Below are 19,368 nucleotides of genomic sequence, written 5' to 3'. Positions count from 1 at the left end.
ATTCACACCATTCTTTCCCTTTATTCAGCAATTGTGAGACCACATCCACAAGGCTAATTGTGAGCCAAGTGCAATTCTGCACTCCCCAGTACAAGAAGGACATAGACTTAATGAAACAAGCAGAGGGCCACCAAAAAGGTCAGAGAGCTGGATCACATGGTGTACAAGGAGAAGGTGAGAGACATGGGTCTGTTCAGCCTCCAGCAGAGAAGGCAAAGGGGAGACCTTGTTGCCGCTACAACTACCTAATCAGAAGATACAGAGAAGATGGAGCCAAACTCTTCTTGGAAGTGCACAGTGGTAACACAAGATACAAGGGACACAAGCTGGAACATGGAAAATTCTGATTAAGTATTAGGAAAAAAATTTTTTGCATGAGGTTGGTCAAGCACTGGAACAGGCTGTCTAGAGAGGTTGTGGAATCTTCATCTTTGGAGGAGTCCGAGATTCACCTGGACAACCCAAGCCATGGGCAACTTCATCTAACTGGACCTGCTCTGGGCAGCAGGTCAGACTAGATGACTTCTGGAGGTCCCTTCCAATCTAAGCTATTCTATGACTCCATGAATAGCACCAATGAAGGCACTTCATTTCACTGTAACTATATTCACTGATGGATGCTACAAGACATTAAGCTGTAAGCAAACTCTCAGTTGTTAAAGTAACAATAAATGCAGCCGTTTTCTACTTAAAACAATCCATCTTTGCATAACAGTGGTTATGTCTAAGCTATTCTACCATACTTTTTAATAACTAAGAGCAGAATGTCAGTGTGCAAATGAAATAATCTCCGTTGTCATCTACACATGTATAACATGAATCAAGACAATCAACCAACTCTAGACAGTTATTCATTCTCTGTGGACAGACTTCAAAGACCAGTTCATCATATGATGATCAAAGATCATCCTACGCAGAGTGGCTAAGGACTCTGGGTATGTCTAGTTCAGAGAAAAGAAGGCTGAGAGGCGACCTCGTTGCTCTCTAGAGCTTCCTGAGGAGAAGTGGACAGGGAGCTGCTGATCTCTTCTCCCTGGTACCCAGTGCCAGGACTCAGGGGAACGGTTCAAAGCTGCGCCTGGGGAGGTTTACACTGGACATTAGGAAGCATTTCTCTTCTCCTCGAGAGGGTGGTCAAACACTGGAATAGGCTTCCTAGAGAGGTGGTTGATGCCCCAAGCCTGTCAGTGTTTAAGAGGCATTTGGACATCGCCCTTAATAACATGCTTTAACTTCTGGTCAGGCAGTTGGACTAGATGATCAATGCAGGCCCCTTCCAACTGTCCCTTCCAACTATTCTATTCTTCTATTCTATTCCATTCCATTCCTATTTCCACAAACCCACAAATTTAAACAACTCCGTGAAAGACGTTAAAATATGCAGCAACGTATTACTCATAGCCCCTAGGTGTTGACTGTGAACAAAGTCGGTATTTCCATACACAAAGGCTGAGAATCAAGCTTTGCATAAAAGTCACACTTGGCCACCCCTCCCTCTCTCTGCATTAATATCTACGTGTCCACTTCTTTGCAAAGTCTGTACTGCTTGTAATAGTAACTTGGTACTCCCACACTGTTCAAATGTGCACGCTGGTCACTAATTCCCCATTCATGATCCTGTATCTTCATCTTCACCTGCTTAATGGCCATCTCTGAATAAAACAGTACAGGTAGTGGCCCGAAATACCACTTCACAAAGGATTACTTTGGCCTTATGCAACACATGGAAGATTTTCTCAGAATCATTTTATTTCAGTTATTTTCTAAATATTAATATTAATGATACTTTAACTTTTACTTTTAATACTCATTAAGTATGATGACATAATAGCTTAGTTTGGCTTAGTGAACAAAAAATGCTGTCTACAAACTCAGAACAAACTGAAGAGCTAAGTATAACCTCTGATGTCTCTGGAGTCACTAGGCCTTTAAGGAGTGAAAGAGAAGGATAAGACACTGATTATCTATCCTGTGCAATAGTGACATAATTGTATTGTCAATAAAGTCTGCAGATGGATATTCTATATCTAAGCTGAATTTCTATCTTTTTATAGAAGACTGGAAATAATCAGTAAAATAATGCTACAAAATAATGACTACTGAAAAATTCTGCAGTTTTACATTCTCCAGTATCATATCTACTTATACAAATTAGTCCAGCAACAACAGTAAACATATGGTAACAGAAGCATTTGTTTACCGACATGTATTATATTAAGGAAAAAATTCAGTAAAGCAAGATAACTTTCTCATTTAGCTCACAGTAAGACATATGTTCTTATTTAAAGTAACCACACAACACATCCAGCCTTCTGAAGTGAAAATCAAAGTTCTAAGTCCACATATGGATCTCTAGACATTTACAAAATATTCTTGCTAATGTGTATGTAGCTTATTTTTCCTTTCATTCTTTATATTAATACAATTAAACTATCTATTTCTTAGGAGGAAACCATTATTATGAATGTTGATATTATATTTTGGGGGGATTAAATACGCAGTAAATCTGCATCTTTGTCAATCTGTCTTTTCCATTTATGTGCCATGGTGTTGCCCGCAGTTAAAAACAATCACAGCAAAAACAGCAGAGAAGTTAAAAAACAAAGATCAAATGTCACCAGCATATATGCAGATAACTTAAGCACATGTAGAATACTGTTTAAATGCTTACCTTAACTATCCCACGGATATGCATTTTTGCTATCATCTCTGCAGTGTAAAGAAACATCAGCAGAGTATCAAGAGCAAATGTCACATACTGGAGAGGAGGATAATGCTCGAAGGTCTTTGGAGTGTTCATACAAACAGAAATAACACTGATGATGGCACAGATTCGTAGTAGAGAGTGCACCCACTGAAAAAAAACCAAGACATTGCAAGATTGCTTTGATGTTCAAAAAAAGCTCAAATATTTAGCCTCCATCACTTGTACTGGCACTTTTTGTAACTGCACATTTGCGTTTTTCTTCTACATCATGATCCACATATTAAAGGTCTTCATCCAAAAATAAACACTCCTGACTTTGGTTTATTTATATATATATATATATATATATATATATACACACATATATATGTGTTAGTTAATTTGGGAGGTTGTATCATTCAGAAACCAAGAATTAAGACCCAGGAAACTGAGAATTAGGATTCTGTAATTTCTACTCTGCGGCTTTTATAATCCGATTTGTTTTCAAATGACAACTTGTCACATTTATGTGCAGACAATAAGTAGAATTAGTTGATGTTATTAATTTTGGTTAATACATTAAATGAAAATATCTGTGGAAAATTTCAGTTCCACATTTAGATGAACTGATTTTTAAATCAGTTTACAATTCCAAAAATTGAGAGGCATGGGGATTAAAAGCATCCTTCCATTTATAAAAAGAATAAATACAAAAGAGACTATGTCACAGAAAGCTACCTCTTAACATCAGGATTCACTTTTGTTCCAAACAAGTTTTGTTGCTGTAAGAGAACAGTTCATTTCTATGACTACTTAAGTCTCAGTCTCACTACAATCATGATTAATAAGGCCGCTACTCAGTGCCAGTCACAGTGGGAGGTCTACCAAAAAAGTAGAATGTATCAATACAGGGGTTTAAGGTTGGATTTTTCTTCTTTTAAATCAAAACACCCTTGAAACATCTTGAAGCCAGACAAGTGTAATGAATCAGAGTTGGTAAGGTCGTATCTATCAAACAAGAAGGATTAAAAAAAGACACTTCAGCAAGAAAAAAAAAAATCCAAACAAATAACACTGAACTAAAGTGTATTTATAACAATTTTTCATCTGGGGAAAAATTTTACACTCATTTACACCACCTCAGACCTTTTCATATCAAGAAGATTTAAGAACACTCACCTAATTTAATACTCACTGTACGCGTACCTAAGCATAATGATATTTGACCTGAATTGAATAGCTCTATCATTTGCATACTCTGAGCCCAAATTAATAATTTGGAAGTGGAAGTGACACCTGATGAATGACCTCTTATGTCCTTTTAACACCTACTTTGTTTCAAACGTTGCTTCAACTGAAAAAATTAACATAAATATTAAAGACTGGCTGATACAAAAACCATCCTCTGCCACAGTAAAATGTCAGTATTATATGTGCTAAGCAACATACAAGTAGTTCATCAGCATGACAAGAAAAAAATTATTCCATCAACAAACTGTGTACTGTGTGCTGAGAAACATAGGTAAACAACCCAGTATATATTTCTGCAACGACATTTTGAGCTTATTACAGCAGTCAATACAAACATTCTACATAAGATTATTTAGCATGAATTAATATGTGGGTGTTGTCTTGTAAATGATTTAGGCGTTAAAAGTCAGCAGCAAAGCTGAGGGGATCTGGCATCCATACTGCAAATGAGATGATAGTTCCATTAAATGAATGTAATGCCAACAACATGTATTATTTCAGAATATTTGACTTTCTGCTTTTACAAAGTAAAAATTTATACACTACTTTAAAAGAAATGTGAAAATGCCTTCTCTGCAAAAACATGAATCATTCAAAATACAGGAATCCTGAATGCACACTGACTGCTGAATAAATAATTTAATCATAATAACCCTATTTACACGGCAAAGGCATTTTCTTAATACTGCACATTCTATTAATAACTCCACTCCCAATGAAGCCTTCCTCAGTTTCAAGTTGCCAGACACTTTTACACCTATCAATTTCATAGGGCAGGTTATAGGTTAAATGTTACCAGAAAAAATGTGAGCTGTACTTCAAAATAACCAGCCAAAATACACTTTTATATTCATAAGTGATGTAAAAGGAGAGATTTGAAAGTCGAAAGTGCCAACTGCTGGCTACCACTTTAGTAATGAAATGTTCCTTTTAACATCCTTTTCAAAAGCTTATTTTACAAACTTAACTTCTAATTTCAATAAGCATGTTAGGAACCAGAGACGTTGAAAGGATGACTGTTTAAAAAAACAATCAGTAGATGAACTGGCTAGCAAAGACAGCTTTACCATCCCCATCAGTCTGCAACCACCAAAAGAAACCTTTTCATTTAGTTTTGGACTTTTTGCAAAAAATGAACTGTAGATTAGCAATTATAGCTCAATACTTGTTTCTGACAGATATCCATTTCAGAATCTTTTCCGGATGTCGTATTTCAACAACACAAGTTACATTTAACTCAAAATAAGTAACTACAGAAAGAGATACCTACTGGTTTATTAATCCACAGAATATCTGCATTGTCTGACAAAGATTCATCAGGACCAAAATCTGTAACTGGCTGGGCTTCCACCCTTGAACTTTGTTTCCTTTTTAGCATCCTGAAGTTAACTTTCGTTATCTATAATCATGAAACCTCCTTGGGAAGAAAAAAAGAGAAGACATTAATTCACTAAAACCATTTTATAATGCATTTTGAACAGTTTTATAAATAACCTAAAGCATTTTGTTTTCATGCAGATTGCTTTTGTACTTACTGATTAACAGGATCTTCATTTTATTAAAAAGCTTTGCCTATATAAATCACTGACACGACTCTCATTAGTTTACAAAAATTTACATAAAGGTATGCAATCCAAACAATTACCAGAAACTTAGCAACGCTGGCAGAAAATTTGTACCAATATGCAAAGAATGCTATTGCTATGAACTTAAACCCAGAGTAATCATTGGATGGATTTGACCTGGAGCCATTTAATTTAACGGTGACATTTCCATTTATTACACTAGGCTAAGATAAAGCCCCAACATGCCAAAGGCAAACTGGTGATGTTAAGCAGCCAACAGATGCTAATGTTCTTTACTGAAATCAGAAGAGCCTTTTTACTACATACTACTATCAACATGTATTTTTCTAATACTTCTTTTTTGTTAGCAATTATCTATCCAACAGCCAGGCAGTTGCCTGTCTCTGGGGCTTGTGTTGGCAGATAGAAGCACTGAGGAAAATGTGTCATTTCCGCAAGGTCAGGCTGAGCCTGGACATTCCTGCGTGGGCGGCACTAACTGAGCCTTCTGTACACTCAGCAGCATGAGCCACAACTAGCGGACACACCACGAGAACAGAAAGGTGGGTTAGATCTTTATTATTAGATTATTAGATCTTATCATGTCCCACAGACGCAGTTCATGGATCCCAGAGTCTAAATAAATCCAAAGAGATGAAGAAGATACACTCTCCCAAGGAATAACGGTCTGCCCATGAAATACAATTCTGTTGTCAGGAAATACAATCCCTTAGGGATTTTTTTTTTCAGGAAAAGTGAGGGGGAAGGAGAAAGCAAGATCTTAGGACCTTGTTCTGGACCTTTACTCTGGACCAAGCATAGTTTGTAGGTGACACTACACTTTTGAAAAGTTTGTCAAAACTAGTATAAAATAGAATCATAGAATGGTTTGGGTTAGAAGGGACCTTTAAAGATCATCTAATCAAACCCACCTGCCACGGGCAGGGACATCTTTCACTAGATCAGGTTGTTCAAAGTCCCATCCAAGCTGGCCCTGAACACTTCCCATGATGGGGCATCCACAGCTTCTTAGGGCAGCCTGTTCCAGTGTCCCACCACCCTCATTGTAAAGAATTTCTTCCTTATGTCCAACCTAAATCTTCCCTCTTTCAGTTTAAAACTGTTGCCCCCTCGTCCTGTCACTACAAGCCCTGGTAATTTCAGGCCCAAGTATCACAACGGTGACTGCAACGTGAATGCAGGAGACCCTACCCTCGGTTAGCTGGAGGACAGTGGGCTCAGGGCTGCAGAAGTACCCACTTGGTACCCACTTGGTCTCAGCTGCCCTTTTCAACCACGCAGGCTGCTGCTTCGTGTCCAAACACTATGCACCTATGCATCCGCAGCTGTCTTCTTTTAGCTGTTATGGCAAATGTAACCTATTCATCGTCTTCTGAGTCCCTCAGAGTCTACTCCTACTCTGTCTATTTTCTCTCTTTCAGATTCAAGAGGTCAGCTCCTGTCTCTGTAACTCCCTTGCTACATTTTCAAAAGAGTGCTTCTGTGCTTTCTCCTATGGTGCCTCTCCATACATGACAAAGCTCTGTATGTGAGCTCCTCGTAAGCTTCTAAAAAGTTTTTTCAGTACCTTCTTTCATATCTGTCAGTAAACTAAAACTCCTGATCATGGTAACTGTGCTGTCAGTACGACCTTCTGTTTTCCTGCCTATACACACCTATCTCACATCTCCTGTCTAGTATTTAAAAACCAAGTCTGAGCCATTGGTCCATCTTTGTATAGGCCATAAAACACCACGGTCGAGGTCTTGGACGGATGCTCCCAGCTGGAGGAACTGACATTATGCAATAATTGATTTTTTTTTAAAATAAACAGAAATTATATAAAGCCACAAAATAAGAGAAAACTTCTGACACCTTTATTTGTGTTGGATGGTCAGTCACAGCAACCTTAATACAAGTGAAACATGCAAGCTGTCACTAAAAAAAATGCAAATATTGTAAAATGAACATTATAAATTAATAGTCTTTCTCTAACAAATGAAGCCTGAAATAATATCCATACAAGTTGTAAGTTCTCTTAATCCTCATGCTCAAGCTTCATGCTCTGAATTCTTTCTCATAACTGAATTCACTCCTTCCTCTTTAGCAATTTTTCCTGCTTTTTCCTATTTATTTCTAAGCCTAATGGATTGACCTATTTTCTTTACTTGGACCAATGCATAACTAGAAACGCTTGAAGCCTCAGAGATGTTGGTGTACTTTTTGAGGTCATGAAGCCTTAAAATGGCTACATTTAGCACAGTGATAAGTTTACTGCAATGTCTTGGGAGCTGCATTTCTCAAGACCTTAGGAAAAAAAAAAAGACGCTTTTTTCTAAAATGTTTTTTTCAAATATGTTCCTTTGGAAACTGTTACTCAAAAGCTAATCAGTGAATTAACAAAATAATAATTTTATGTTTACCATTTCTGGTAATGGCTATGACAGTGCTCCTAGTAAACTCTTAAGAGAAAATGTACCAATAAATAGAGAATCAATAAGATAAGTACAATCAATAATTATGAGAAAAGGCTTAGGATATGAAACACTGACAAGACACTACTGATTTATTTTTTAAATAAATGACCATCGTGGTTTAACCCCAGCTGGCAACAAAGCACCAGGCAGATGCTCGCTCACTCCTCCCCCTGCCAGTGGAATGGGGAGAACAATTGGAAAAAAAAGTAAAACTCATGGGTTGAGATAAGAACTATTTAATAATTGAAGTAAAATCAATAATAATAATGGCAATGAAAGGGAATATAACCCAAAAGAGAGAGGAACAAAACCCAAGAAAAGGCAAGTGATGCACAATGCAATTGCTCACCACCCGCTGACCGATGCCCGAGCAGCGATCCGCCCCTCCCGGCCAACTCCCCCCCGTTTCTATACTGAGCACGACGTTCCATGGTATGGAATATCCCTTTGGCTGGTTCGGGTCAGCTGTCCTGGCCGTGCTCCCTCCCAGCTCCTTGTGCACCTGGCAGAGCATGGGAAACTGAAAAATCCTTGACTTAGGATAAGCACTACTTAGCAACAACTGAAACGTCAGTGTGTTATCAACATTATTCTCATACTAAATCCAAAACACAGCACTGTACCAGCTACTAAGAAGAAAATTAATTCTATCTCAGCCGAAACCAGGACGACACTCTAAATAACAAGCTATGTCCATTTGGGGATGAAAGTAAATAATTATCAACTGGCTATTAGAGAGGCTGTGTTGTTTTTATGCTTTTCTCAGCACTGCTTATTTATACATCTGATGCATAGGAAGATTAGCCATACCGTTCTAATGAAATTCCCATTTACCCTTTTACCCAGTGCCTCTTTTTTTTTTTTTTTTTCTTTTTTTAATTGATCTGGGCACAGAAAATATCGTGAACTTTAGATGTCCATAATGGATTCAGTTCACATACTTAAATGTTGTGACTGAAGAGACCAGAACTCTTATTTTTAAGAGGTGGCCTTGAATAAACAAATTGCCATGTATATAAATCGAATGGAAGGGAGGAAATGTTTATGGAATAGAAGAACCAGCTTGTTTACTTCTCTACTTGAAATGAGCAGAAATGTCCACAAAAAAATGCAGAATAAAGACGACAAGCCAAGAATCTTCTGGAAATGATCTTTAGCAAGATTATTCAAAGTATAGCATAATTGTTTTCAAGCTTTTATGTGATTTTTTTGTTGTTCCCACTACTTTTAGTTTTCCAGGGAACACACAGGCTTCTATATGTGGCTGTTACTGTAGAACAACACAAAGCCCAGTGCGGCTTCGGGACTCTGCCCTGTGTGTAAAGCACTTTCACTCTTGGACTACAATCCTTTTTGCACCTGTTTCTGCAAGGGGGAACCAGCTGAAAGATGAAGAGGAGGAAGGGAGCTGTGCACAAACTCCTTCCAGCATGCGACACGCAGTGAGCACCACACCAAGCTGTGCTAATGGGGAGGCTGTAGTCCGCCCCAACCCCGGCTACAAATCCACCCCTGCAGTTCCCGCATTGATTCCAACACACATCATTAGGTCTTTCTTTGATCACAACCTGTTATTAACATGAAAGGCTTAATACATTTTCTAAGATATATTTCTAGCGACAGAGTTTTTAAGAAATATTGGGTGCAAGGCAAAGGCAGGTTTTGAGACAAGAAAATACCATGAAGTTTTGGGCCTACATCCACTTCATTTCTTTGGAGTATTTTCTTTACAGTAGCAATGAAAATCCACAGTGCAGGTGTCAACCTTCTCAGGGAGGAATGTAATGTCTTTGCTTTTAAACCTCTCCTCTGCTTTTAAAAGCAAAGACAAATTAAGGGAAGAAAACCAAATAGAAAATTGCTCACACACTGAGCCCCTTCAGAGCCATTTGGTCAGTTTTTTCTCTTCCTCTCTCTCCCTGAACTTGCAGGTATGTTCAGCAACCACTACACTGTCTAAAACACCATCAACGACTACACTGTCTAAACCACCATCAACTACTAAATTTGCAGCCTCTGCTGAAATGAAAGTATGCTAGCACAGTAGTTGGTGAACTGCACTTGGGAGAAAAAAAGTCTGAAGAAGGTCTAATCCCAGTTTGTGATATCCACACTAACCACAGGACACTCCTCCTGATGGAAGTTTGCATTTCCTACAAAAATCAAAAGGCAAATTTTAAAAAGTTTCTGATCCTACACAACATCAAAAGCTGAGAAATCTGTGTCATGTTTATAAAGAAAGCTCACTGCATACAGCATAATCTGCTCAAGAAATCTCTATCACAAAGTCAGGAAAACATGCTTATAAATGCTCTGGTAGACAAAAAAGGTAGTTGAAAAATTACTTCACAGAAAAATAAATAGGAAAATAAAGCAGATATTCCTACCTACGACCTATGGAGAGAGTTTAAAAATCCAACAAATCCTTGGAATCAGCAATGTCTGGCTTCCAACACACTTCTTTCTCACTACTTTTTGACTTTGTCACCTGAGATCATGTGAGCGCTGCCCGAATGTCCTCCCAGGGCTGGCCACCTACAAGCACTCTCTTCAACACCAACTCTCCCTTCTTTGAAAATGTCAACTTCCCTTCCAACTTTTCCAAGAGCTGGGACACACAAAGTAGCACACACACTTCTAAGAGAATAATTTTCTTTGAACCTTTTACTATCTGTGCAAGCTAAAATGGGTGACAGGAAGAGGACATGAACACCCATACACATAGCATAATGACAAAACCCCCTTTCCATATAATATATTAAGAAAAAAACTAAAATACAGGCTACCTTAGAGAAGAAATTGCTCTTAATGCAGTATATACATTATATGGTTGTAGGAAAAATATAAGTTCTCATTCTTACATCTCAATAGCCCTCTCCTTTCCCTCTTAGCAAATTGTCGCTGTTTCTCTGTTGCCTGCTCCCTCCATCCCCACGTTCTTCCATCCCTGCTTTTGGGTGCACGTACATGTGAGAGACTGGACAGAGTTAATGCCTCAAACACCCGTTGTGAGTTTGAGACCGGGGCCTGGCTTTTGCGGTTGAGGGAAGAAATGGAACTTGCTTGCAAAGCTGCATAGCAACACCACGTGTGAGGGACTGAAAGAGTGAATGTCTCCCACATTGCGGTGGGGCAAGTTCTGCGTAACAACGAACCGCAGGTGAAGAAGCCGGTCAATAACGGGGTGCGGAGGCCGTGCCGTGCCAGAGGATGCGCAGTTCCCTGTTCTGACGTGCTGAGCGGTGCAGCTCACCATGCATGGCCAAAGATCAAACAACGGTCATGCCTGCAGGGAGGGAGAAGTTACTCCCCAAACGACCTCCAATCCCACCGACCCATTTCCAAATGGTTCTGAAAGCACAAACTGCTCATGACACCTAATTAGCCTAATGAGTTCAAGTGCCCACCTGAAGGAGGGGCAAGGAGATAAAAGGACACAAACTGAAGCCCCACATGTGCAAGTCCACCAGAACTGGACCTTTAGGCTGGCTGGACCAACGCTGGACCCAGGACTGGTGAAGTCTTTCTCTTTTCTCTCTCTGCCTCTCCCTTTTTTTTTTTTTTTCCATAATCCCCACACCTCATCCCTTTAGACATAAACTGTTGACCAAGTCTGGGACTAGGATTGGATCCAGCCACCCCTGGACTCCTCTCTGAGAAGGAGTCTAGAAAGCAAGGGGGTCTGCTCTGAACATCAGGACCCAACAGGAGGGCTCGCCTTACTGTCCTCCCTGAATTGATATATATGATTACCATGAGTTACACTGTTTACTGTGGTAGTGTATTGGGTTTGTGTGGCAAGGTTTTGGTAGCGGGGGGGTTACAGGGGTGGCTTCTGTGAGAAGCTGCTGGAGCTTGCCCCATGTCCGACAGAGCCAATACCAGCCGGCTCCAAGACGGACCTGCCACAGGCCAAGGCCGAGCCCATCAGCGATAGTGGTAGCACCTCTGGGATAACAGATTTAAGAAGGAAAAAAAAGTTGCAGGACTCACAGAAATGGCAGCCAGAAGAGAGGAGTGGGAACATGTAAGAGAAACAGCCCTGCAGACACCAAGGTCAGTGAAGGAGGGGGAGGAGATGCTCCCAGCGCCGGAGCAGAGATTCCCCGCAGCCCATGGTGGGGAAGACCCTGGTGAGGCAGGCTGTCCCCCTGCAGCCCAGGGAGGTCCATGCGGGAGCAGATCTCCACCTGCACCCCGGGGAGGACCCCACGCCGGAGCAGAGGGTTGCCCAAAGGAGGCTGTGACCCTGTGGGAAGCCCGCGCTGGAGCACATTCCTGGCAGGACCTGCGGATCTGTGGAGAGAGGAGCCCACGCTGGAGCAGGTTTTCTGGCAGGACTTGTGACCCTGTGGGGGACCCATGCTGGAGCAGTCTGTGCCTGAAGGACTGCAGCCCGTGGGAGGGACCCACGCTGGAGAAGTTTGTGGAGGACTGTCTCTCGTGGGAGGGACCCCACGCTGGAGCAAGGGAAGAGCATGATGAGTCCTGCCCCTGAGGAGGATGAAGCGGCAGAGATAACGTGTGATGAACTAACTGTAAACCCCATTCCCCGTCCCCCTGCACCACTGAGGGGGTAGGTAGAGAATCTGGGAGTGAAGTTGTGCCCAGGAAGAAGGGGGGGGGGGGGGGGGGTGGTGGTGGAAGGAAGATGTTTTGAGATTTGGTTTTATTTCTCATTATGCTAGTCTGGTTGATTGGTAATGAATTGAGTTAATTTTCCCCAAGTTGAATCTGTTTTGCCCATGTTGGTAATTGGTAAGCAATCTCTCCTGTCCTTATCTCGACCCACGAGCCCTTTGTTATATTTTCTCTCCCCTGTCCAGCTGAGGTGGGGAGGAGTGATAGAACGGCTTTGGTGGGCACCTGGCATCCGCTCAGGGTCAACCCACCACAGGTAGTTTCATGCCAATTCCTGTTGTGGGAGACCCCACCACCTACTGTTATGCCTCCCAAGTTCAGGCTGCTTCTGCCATAAATAAAACGTTTAATTGATCATTTGGTGTTGTTTCACCTTAATTTAGCCCCAGGGACTTCCAAACCCACCATGACACCTCCCTGGTCTGTCCAGCCCAGGTTGTGACAATGCAGGTGAACAGCATTTCCGTATTTGTTTTCATGTAGAAAAATATTTGAAGTGACCAAGTTATATACATGACAGTACAGATATATTTAATTTTAGAAGGGTAAAGACAGAATTCTAATGGATACAATCATATGGCACGTGCCACTATGGATGTTATTAACTTATAACTAGTTTCAAGGAAAAACTTATTTCAGTACTTTTTGTCTCTGCATTGTATTGTTACTGTATCTGATAAAATGTCCTAAAAGATCTCTTCATTATTTTTAATGCAGTATACTGCTAATAGCTGACCAAACTTCAGTATTTATTAAAACCAAACAGGCCTGGGGTTCACCGATCAAGGAAGGTTTAACAATTGCTGAAGGCTGCCAATGCAAGAACATCTAGTCTGAAAACAGACAGGTGTCCAGCCTTTAGCTCTTTGCTCCCAGAGACATGTGCCTTGTCTTATTATCGGCTAAGGACAATGCTCACACAATATTTGTGTCTTAAATATAAGTTCTTCCTCTCAGACCTAGCCAAAATAGTTCAGACCTACTCAGCAGACAGAATCAGATATCACACTGCATACAAAAGCAGGTCTCACGTGAGCCAGATACACAGCCTACCACTACTACCACATAACGTCATATCCCGAGTCCTTTTTACTATAAGCCTTCTAACATCTGGAAGATACAATTTTGAAGAAACTATGCATGCATATACATGGTGCCATGATGCAGCCAGATAATGAAATTCATAATTTTAAATAGAATTGGTTAGCTTTTTGACATTTTTCAATTAAGAAGCTGGGTTGAGTAAGAGAAAAAAACAACTGAAGATGGTTTTTTAAATGGTGCTGGTAGACCACACCATTGCATGTTCCACCAAACCACTTGTTTTACATACAAAGTAGAGATCAAGGTACTCAAAAGCTACTTGTCTAGTAAAGATCAGGTACATTCTCACATTTCACAGTCCCAGCTCCCCAACTATCCTGAAAGGAGGGACACATCTGAGCATGAAGTGGCTACTTCCCTGCACAAGTAACCAGCTGCTTCTTAGCACAAGAGTGGTAAGCATCCTCAGTCTCCCTCCAACGTGTTGGCTGCTGGCATGACTGGAGAAAAGGACAGCTTTCCAAGCCCTACAATTTAATTATACCCTTAGACATTACTCTGTCAGAATGGTTGATAAAATGCTAAAAATTAATGATGGCCACTGAATGCACAGTAATTATATAGAGAGAATATACTGATGGCAATATATCCCCTTTATGGATATATAGCATGGTTTAACAGCTAGATTACTTCAAAAGTTCACTTTGACTGTGGGCCACCTACCCACCACGTGCTGCCCTAAGATTAGTCTATTGCAATGTAGTCTATATGAAAATCCTTAAGAGCCCATAGCTGACAAAGATGTGCAAAGTGCTTAGTAAGAATCATGCTGGAAAAAACACAAGAGCAGTGTTCTGCGATTTGCTTTTGCGGTCTACTCATCTCCAGGTGGAAACTGTGTTGTAGCCCTCTGTGAAAGCAAGGAGGCAGGTAGCAGCAGGTCACTCTTTGAGAGGATTCAGGGAGTAACCCATCCTCTCTCTAAAATACCCCACATTCAGTAACCTGCTATGAATACCGCAGACCTACGTTTACAGGTTTTAAAGAAAGAGATGAGGGCATCCTTCCCAGAATGATGCAGGGGTGGAAAGGAGCTTCTCTGTAGGCAGATGGCTGGCAGCATGCCTGCTTAAGTGGTTATTTTAATGTTGCTGGGATTTTGTTGTACCACTAATTACATGCTAGTGTGCCTAGAACCTTGTATACACATCTTTTCATAATTTAAATTGAAATACATTAAAAATTAAAATAAACAGTGGTTATATTCTTTTACCATTGCAACAATTTTTGCTAAAATAATTGTTTAAGAAATTTGAACATTGTAGATCATCTTCCCAGATTCTTACCTATCATTTAAGGAATTGCCAATGAAAGTTAACACCTATATAATTTAAACTTGAAATCCTGAAAACAAAATCAGGAGTCTTCATTTTCATCCTTTATCTTTCCTTTAAAACAAAGAAATTGACATGCGATACGCATTCTCATTGCTGCATGGCATTTCCTAGAAGTTGCAGCCATAACCTTTGGTACTGTACTACCATCTTCATAAACACAATGATTGAATGTAATGGCCCAGGAAGAAAAGGCCAAACCCAAAGGCTTTATTTTAGGGAAAAAAAATAAATGGAAAACTGAGCTATGAGCATCATAAGCTAACTCAGGTTGGAAGGACCTCAGGAGGTCTCTAGTCCAATCTCCTGCTCAAGCAGGGTCAATTCTGGTATCAGACAAGGCTATCTGCAGTTTACTCAGGTTACTCCAGTCTGGTCTTGAAAACCTCCAACGATGGAGACTGTACAATTGCTTTGAGTATCTTGTTCCACCACTTGACTGTCCTCGGGGGGGGGGAGACAGATGAAAAATGAAAGTATCACAGAAAATAAAGGAAAAAGAAAAAGAAATTACCTAGTAGAACCAAGACAGTTTGCAACCATAGTCTAGGAGTGGTATCTCCCAAAGCAAGACATTTATCAGCACTTAACCAATACAGGAAACTTCAAATGAAATAAAAGAGGCTATGGAGGTAAAGAAAGAGAGAACAGGAAAAGATTGAAAGGGAGATAAAACATGATTCAGCCCATAATGCCCATATTAGGCTGACTTTGCTCTTTACCTCCAAGAAGATTTCATGCTCAAAACCTACAGGACATCCAACTCATTTTCCAACCATGGAAGTATTCCATTAGTAACACAGTAAGAACAATTTGTGAATGCAACACCTCTATTTTACTCACGAACACATCAAAAATCTTGTCTACAATTGCCTGCATTCCTAAATTCTTATGGAGGTGGGGAGCAAACCCAAATCCCTAGAAGCCAGCAACAGTTCTATCTCATCACGAGACACTCATGCCTTAAGAAGACATTCTCATCTGTGAAAACCCAAGACTCCCCACCTCTTCCAGAGCTTGGTCCAGTAGCCCATTACTCCCTGCAACACAGCTTGATACTACTCATCTCCTGTGGTGAAGGTTTAAGACCTCAAACCTCTGTGACTCAGGACCTGGGTTTCGATGAATGCCACATAGGTCTATATAGTGTTCACAGTACCAGCAATGCCGAGAGGCTGGAAATAAGTCAAATGAGAGCAAGTTGTATTTTCAGGAGGTATAGCTTAAATGGGAATGAACTGTGATAGACCAAATTTCAGATTAAAATAAAACAGACGCACCAAACAAAAGACAATGGGTCTACATTTCTAAACCACCAATGACACGCTGATTGTTATGGCCTTAAAGTTTCTTTTTAAAACACAGTATCAAGCTCAAACAGTTAAATAAATTCTCCCAGCTGTTCCTAGAAGTCCCCAAAGGTATATGCCTGAATTTGCAGAAAGCTGGAGTCTTCTAGCAGCCAGAGACACCAACTCAAAGAAATGTAATTTTTTTTCTCCCTCCACTTAAGTTTCTTTACTTTGTCATTTACACAGCAAAACTTAGTGCATTGTTAATATGTACTGTTTCTCTGTTGGTCACTTAGAGGGCAGGTGGGATGTTCCTGCTGTGGAAGGAAATTAAAAGACTAGATGGAAAATGAAATTAAACAGGAAATTGAAGATGCTTAAGACAAAACCAAAAGACTCAAACAGCATTTAGTTAGTATTTTCTCACTGCAAATAATTCCCTGATGAGTGACTCAGAATACAACAAACGATGGGTAACCGACCAAATCACAGCCGACTTAAAAGCGACATCTACACGTAAAGGCCATCATAAACCCCCACCCTTCCTAGAAGCACGTCTCTTACGTTACCGAAGTGCTAAAATACCAACCACGACAAAAAAATACCCACAAAACCTCTCCCTTCAGGGAAGCGGCTCCCCACAGCCCCCCCCCCGGCCTGCGATAAATGAAGAGGCCTCTTCGCCCCACGGTCCCGCTCTGCCTCAGGAACGAAGCGAGGCGGGTTTTTTTTCGCCCCACTGAGGGATGTGGAAGGGGTCCGGGCCGGCGGGGGCAGGCCGGCGGCGGGCGGGCGGCCTCCCGCTCCCTGCTCCCGCAGGGAGCGGGAGGCCGCCCGCCCGCCGCCGGCCTGCCCCCGCCTTCCCCGGCGAGACCCATCGGTAGCAGGCCCCGAGGCCGGCCCGGAGCTCCCCCTCCCACCGCGGGGAAAGGGCGGGCGATGAGGAGGGAGCCGCCGCCGCCGCCGCCTTCCCCCCCCACCCCCCTCGCCTCAGCGGAGCCGGCCAAGGCCTCTCGTCCGCGCCCGTCCCCTCCCTGAGGAGCCGCCGGGGAAGAGGAGGCGGGAGGCCCGCCGCGCTCCCGAGCCGACCTACCGCCAGCATCTCTCTTCATGGCGCGGTCGGGAGGGGCCGGTCGCCGGCCCCCGCCGAGCGTGTGAGGTGTTAACGGCGGGGCGGTGGTGCCGGCCCTGCCTCAGACGCCGCCGTCGCCGCCGCCGTCCTCCTCACGGTGGATCGGGGCGGCGAGGCCCGCCCGGCGGCGGCGGCCGCCCTCGGTCTCTCGGCAACGGCGGCGGCGGGGGGGGGGAGCAGGTGAGGAGGAGACGGCAGCGACCGCACACACGCCTGTTAAAAAAAAACACAAAAAAAAACCCCAAAATTACCGCCCTCGGGTTGCTAAAGCCTCCCGGTGAAGAAGAAACGCGGCTTAACGAGCCGGGAGCCAGGGGCTGAGGCCAGGGCGGCCGGTGGTCGCCTCACGTCAAAGACTCCCGCGGCGGCGAGGCTGGGCAGGCAAAAAAGTAGGTGTTTTGAGGTGGTTTGGGTTGGTTTTCCCTCAGGACGGCCTGCAAGTACTGGGGTAGTTTTCTTATTTTGGTGAGAAACTCTCGTTGCGCATCTCGGAGCTTTTTTTTTGGTACTCGTGCGCTTCTCTGCTTGCTGCAGAGCGTTAACTTTACTGGTAGCATCAGCTGGGTGGTCTGGTTGATTTTCATATTACCAAAGAGCCAAATGAAGGCTCAGTCTTGAGCTCCACGGTGAAATAAATTCGTAAAATAGCATCACCTGTTGCACAGAGCTACCACAAATGAATGACTATATAACTAACTAACTAACTACTTGGAAAATAGTTTCTCTAAATGAAGTTGCTGTGTTCCAATCTGTATTTTTATCTTCTTGGGGAGAAAAAAAAAAAAAAGGTAAAATTTCTGTAAATTATAGTTTGTCTTTAAATGAAAGTAGTTGATAGGAAATAGTGTGAGCCCAGAGCCACCTGGAGCTTGTAAAATTAGCAAAATTAAAGATGTAATCCTGCAAACGCAGTCGTTGCTACGATGGCATTAAAGACATGGAATAGGATTTGAAAAACAAAACCCTTAGCAAAATACCCCAGAAAGCAGAAGGAAAGCATATGGCATAAATTGTATTAAGTTCTTCTAGATTTATATCTATTTGACGCTTACAACAAAAACTAATAAGCTAGCTAGGGAGCTGGCCTCAGGATTATGGATGTAGTCCTGCCAGCGCTTATGTGCGTGCATTACCAGCATTAGCAATTCCAGTAAATTTAAGCACCTAATTTTAGTGTTTGCAAGACTAGTGTCTTTGATAGCAATCAGCCAGCTGATATCTCATGGGGAAAAAAAAGGGGGGGGGGGAACAAATCAATTTAAGAATAAACGTGCTTACAAATAATACTCTTCATGTTTTGTCTTTTTCTTCCCCGTTATATTTTATTACTTGGGATAAGTTGCTAGGCAGCATTATGCTGTTGGTGATAGCATCTCATAAATGAAAACTGACCATTGCAAACAGTGAAATGTTGCAGCTATATCTCAGCAAAAGAAATCAGCATTTGCCAGCAGATGTGACTTTGTGCAACAGTTTTCCTGGGGGTATACTGGCCTAGGAAAAATAATTCTTGATAGAACAATTCCGGTTGGAAGGGACCTCGGGAGGCCATCTGGTCTGACCAGTCTGCCAGAACCAGGCTCAGCTATGTGATCACACCAGCCATGCGATAACACCGGCTTGCCTAGGGCTTTATCCAGTTGGGGCTTGAAAACCTCCCAAGACGGAGACTGCGCAGCCTCCCTGGGCAACCTGTTCCAGTGCTTGACTGTCCTCACGGTGAAGGATTTTTTCCCCACACGCAGTCGGACCCTCTCTTGTCCATTGTCTCTCCTCCTCCTCCTGCTATGCACCCTCGTCTTGACGACAGCTTCCTCATAGAGCCTGGCAGACTGCTCTTAGGTTCCCCCAAAGCCATTCCCTTCTCCAGGCTGAACAAGCCCAGC

At 42.1% G+C, this 19,368-nt stretch overlaps 1 protein-coding gene across 1 annotated transcript in view; it reads right to left on the bottom strand.

Annotated features, from left to right (window-relative positions):
• The window catches only part of NALCN (sodium leak channel, non-selective), a 245,834-nt gene extending 228,004 nt beyond the window's left edge, over window positions 1–17,830 (bottom strand). The window contains exons 1-3 of the mRNA XM_075045904.1: window positions 17,444–17,830; window positions 5,208–5,354; window positions 2,672–2,854 (exon numbers count right to left, since the gene is read on the bottom strand). Of these exons, the coding sequence (XP_074902005.1) occupies window positions 2,672–2,854; window positions 5,208–5,315 (291 nt within the window). The 5' untranslated portion in view covers window positions 5,316–5,354; window positions 17,444–17,830. The remainder of the gene's footprint in view (window positions 1–2,671; window positions 2,855–5,207; window positions 5,355–17,443) is intronic.
• Window positions 17,831–19,368: the final 1,538 nt, after the last annotated feature.

The sequence above is a fragment of the Buteo buteo genome, chromosome 14, assembly GCF_964188355.1.
Source record: "Buteo buteo chromosome 14, bButBut1.hap1.1, whole genome shotgun sequence".
Taxonomy (NCBI): Eukaryota; Metazoa; Chordata; class Aves; order Accipitriformes; family Accipitridae; genus Buteo; species Buteo buteo.
The sequence above is the reverse complement of the archived record's forward strand: the minus strand, read 5'-3'. Positions and strand labels throughout refer to the sequence as shown.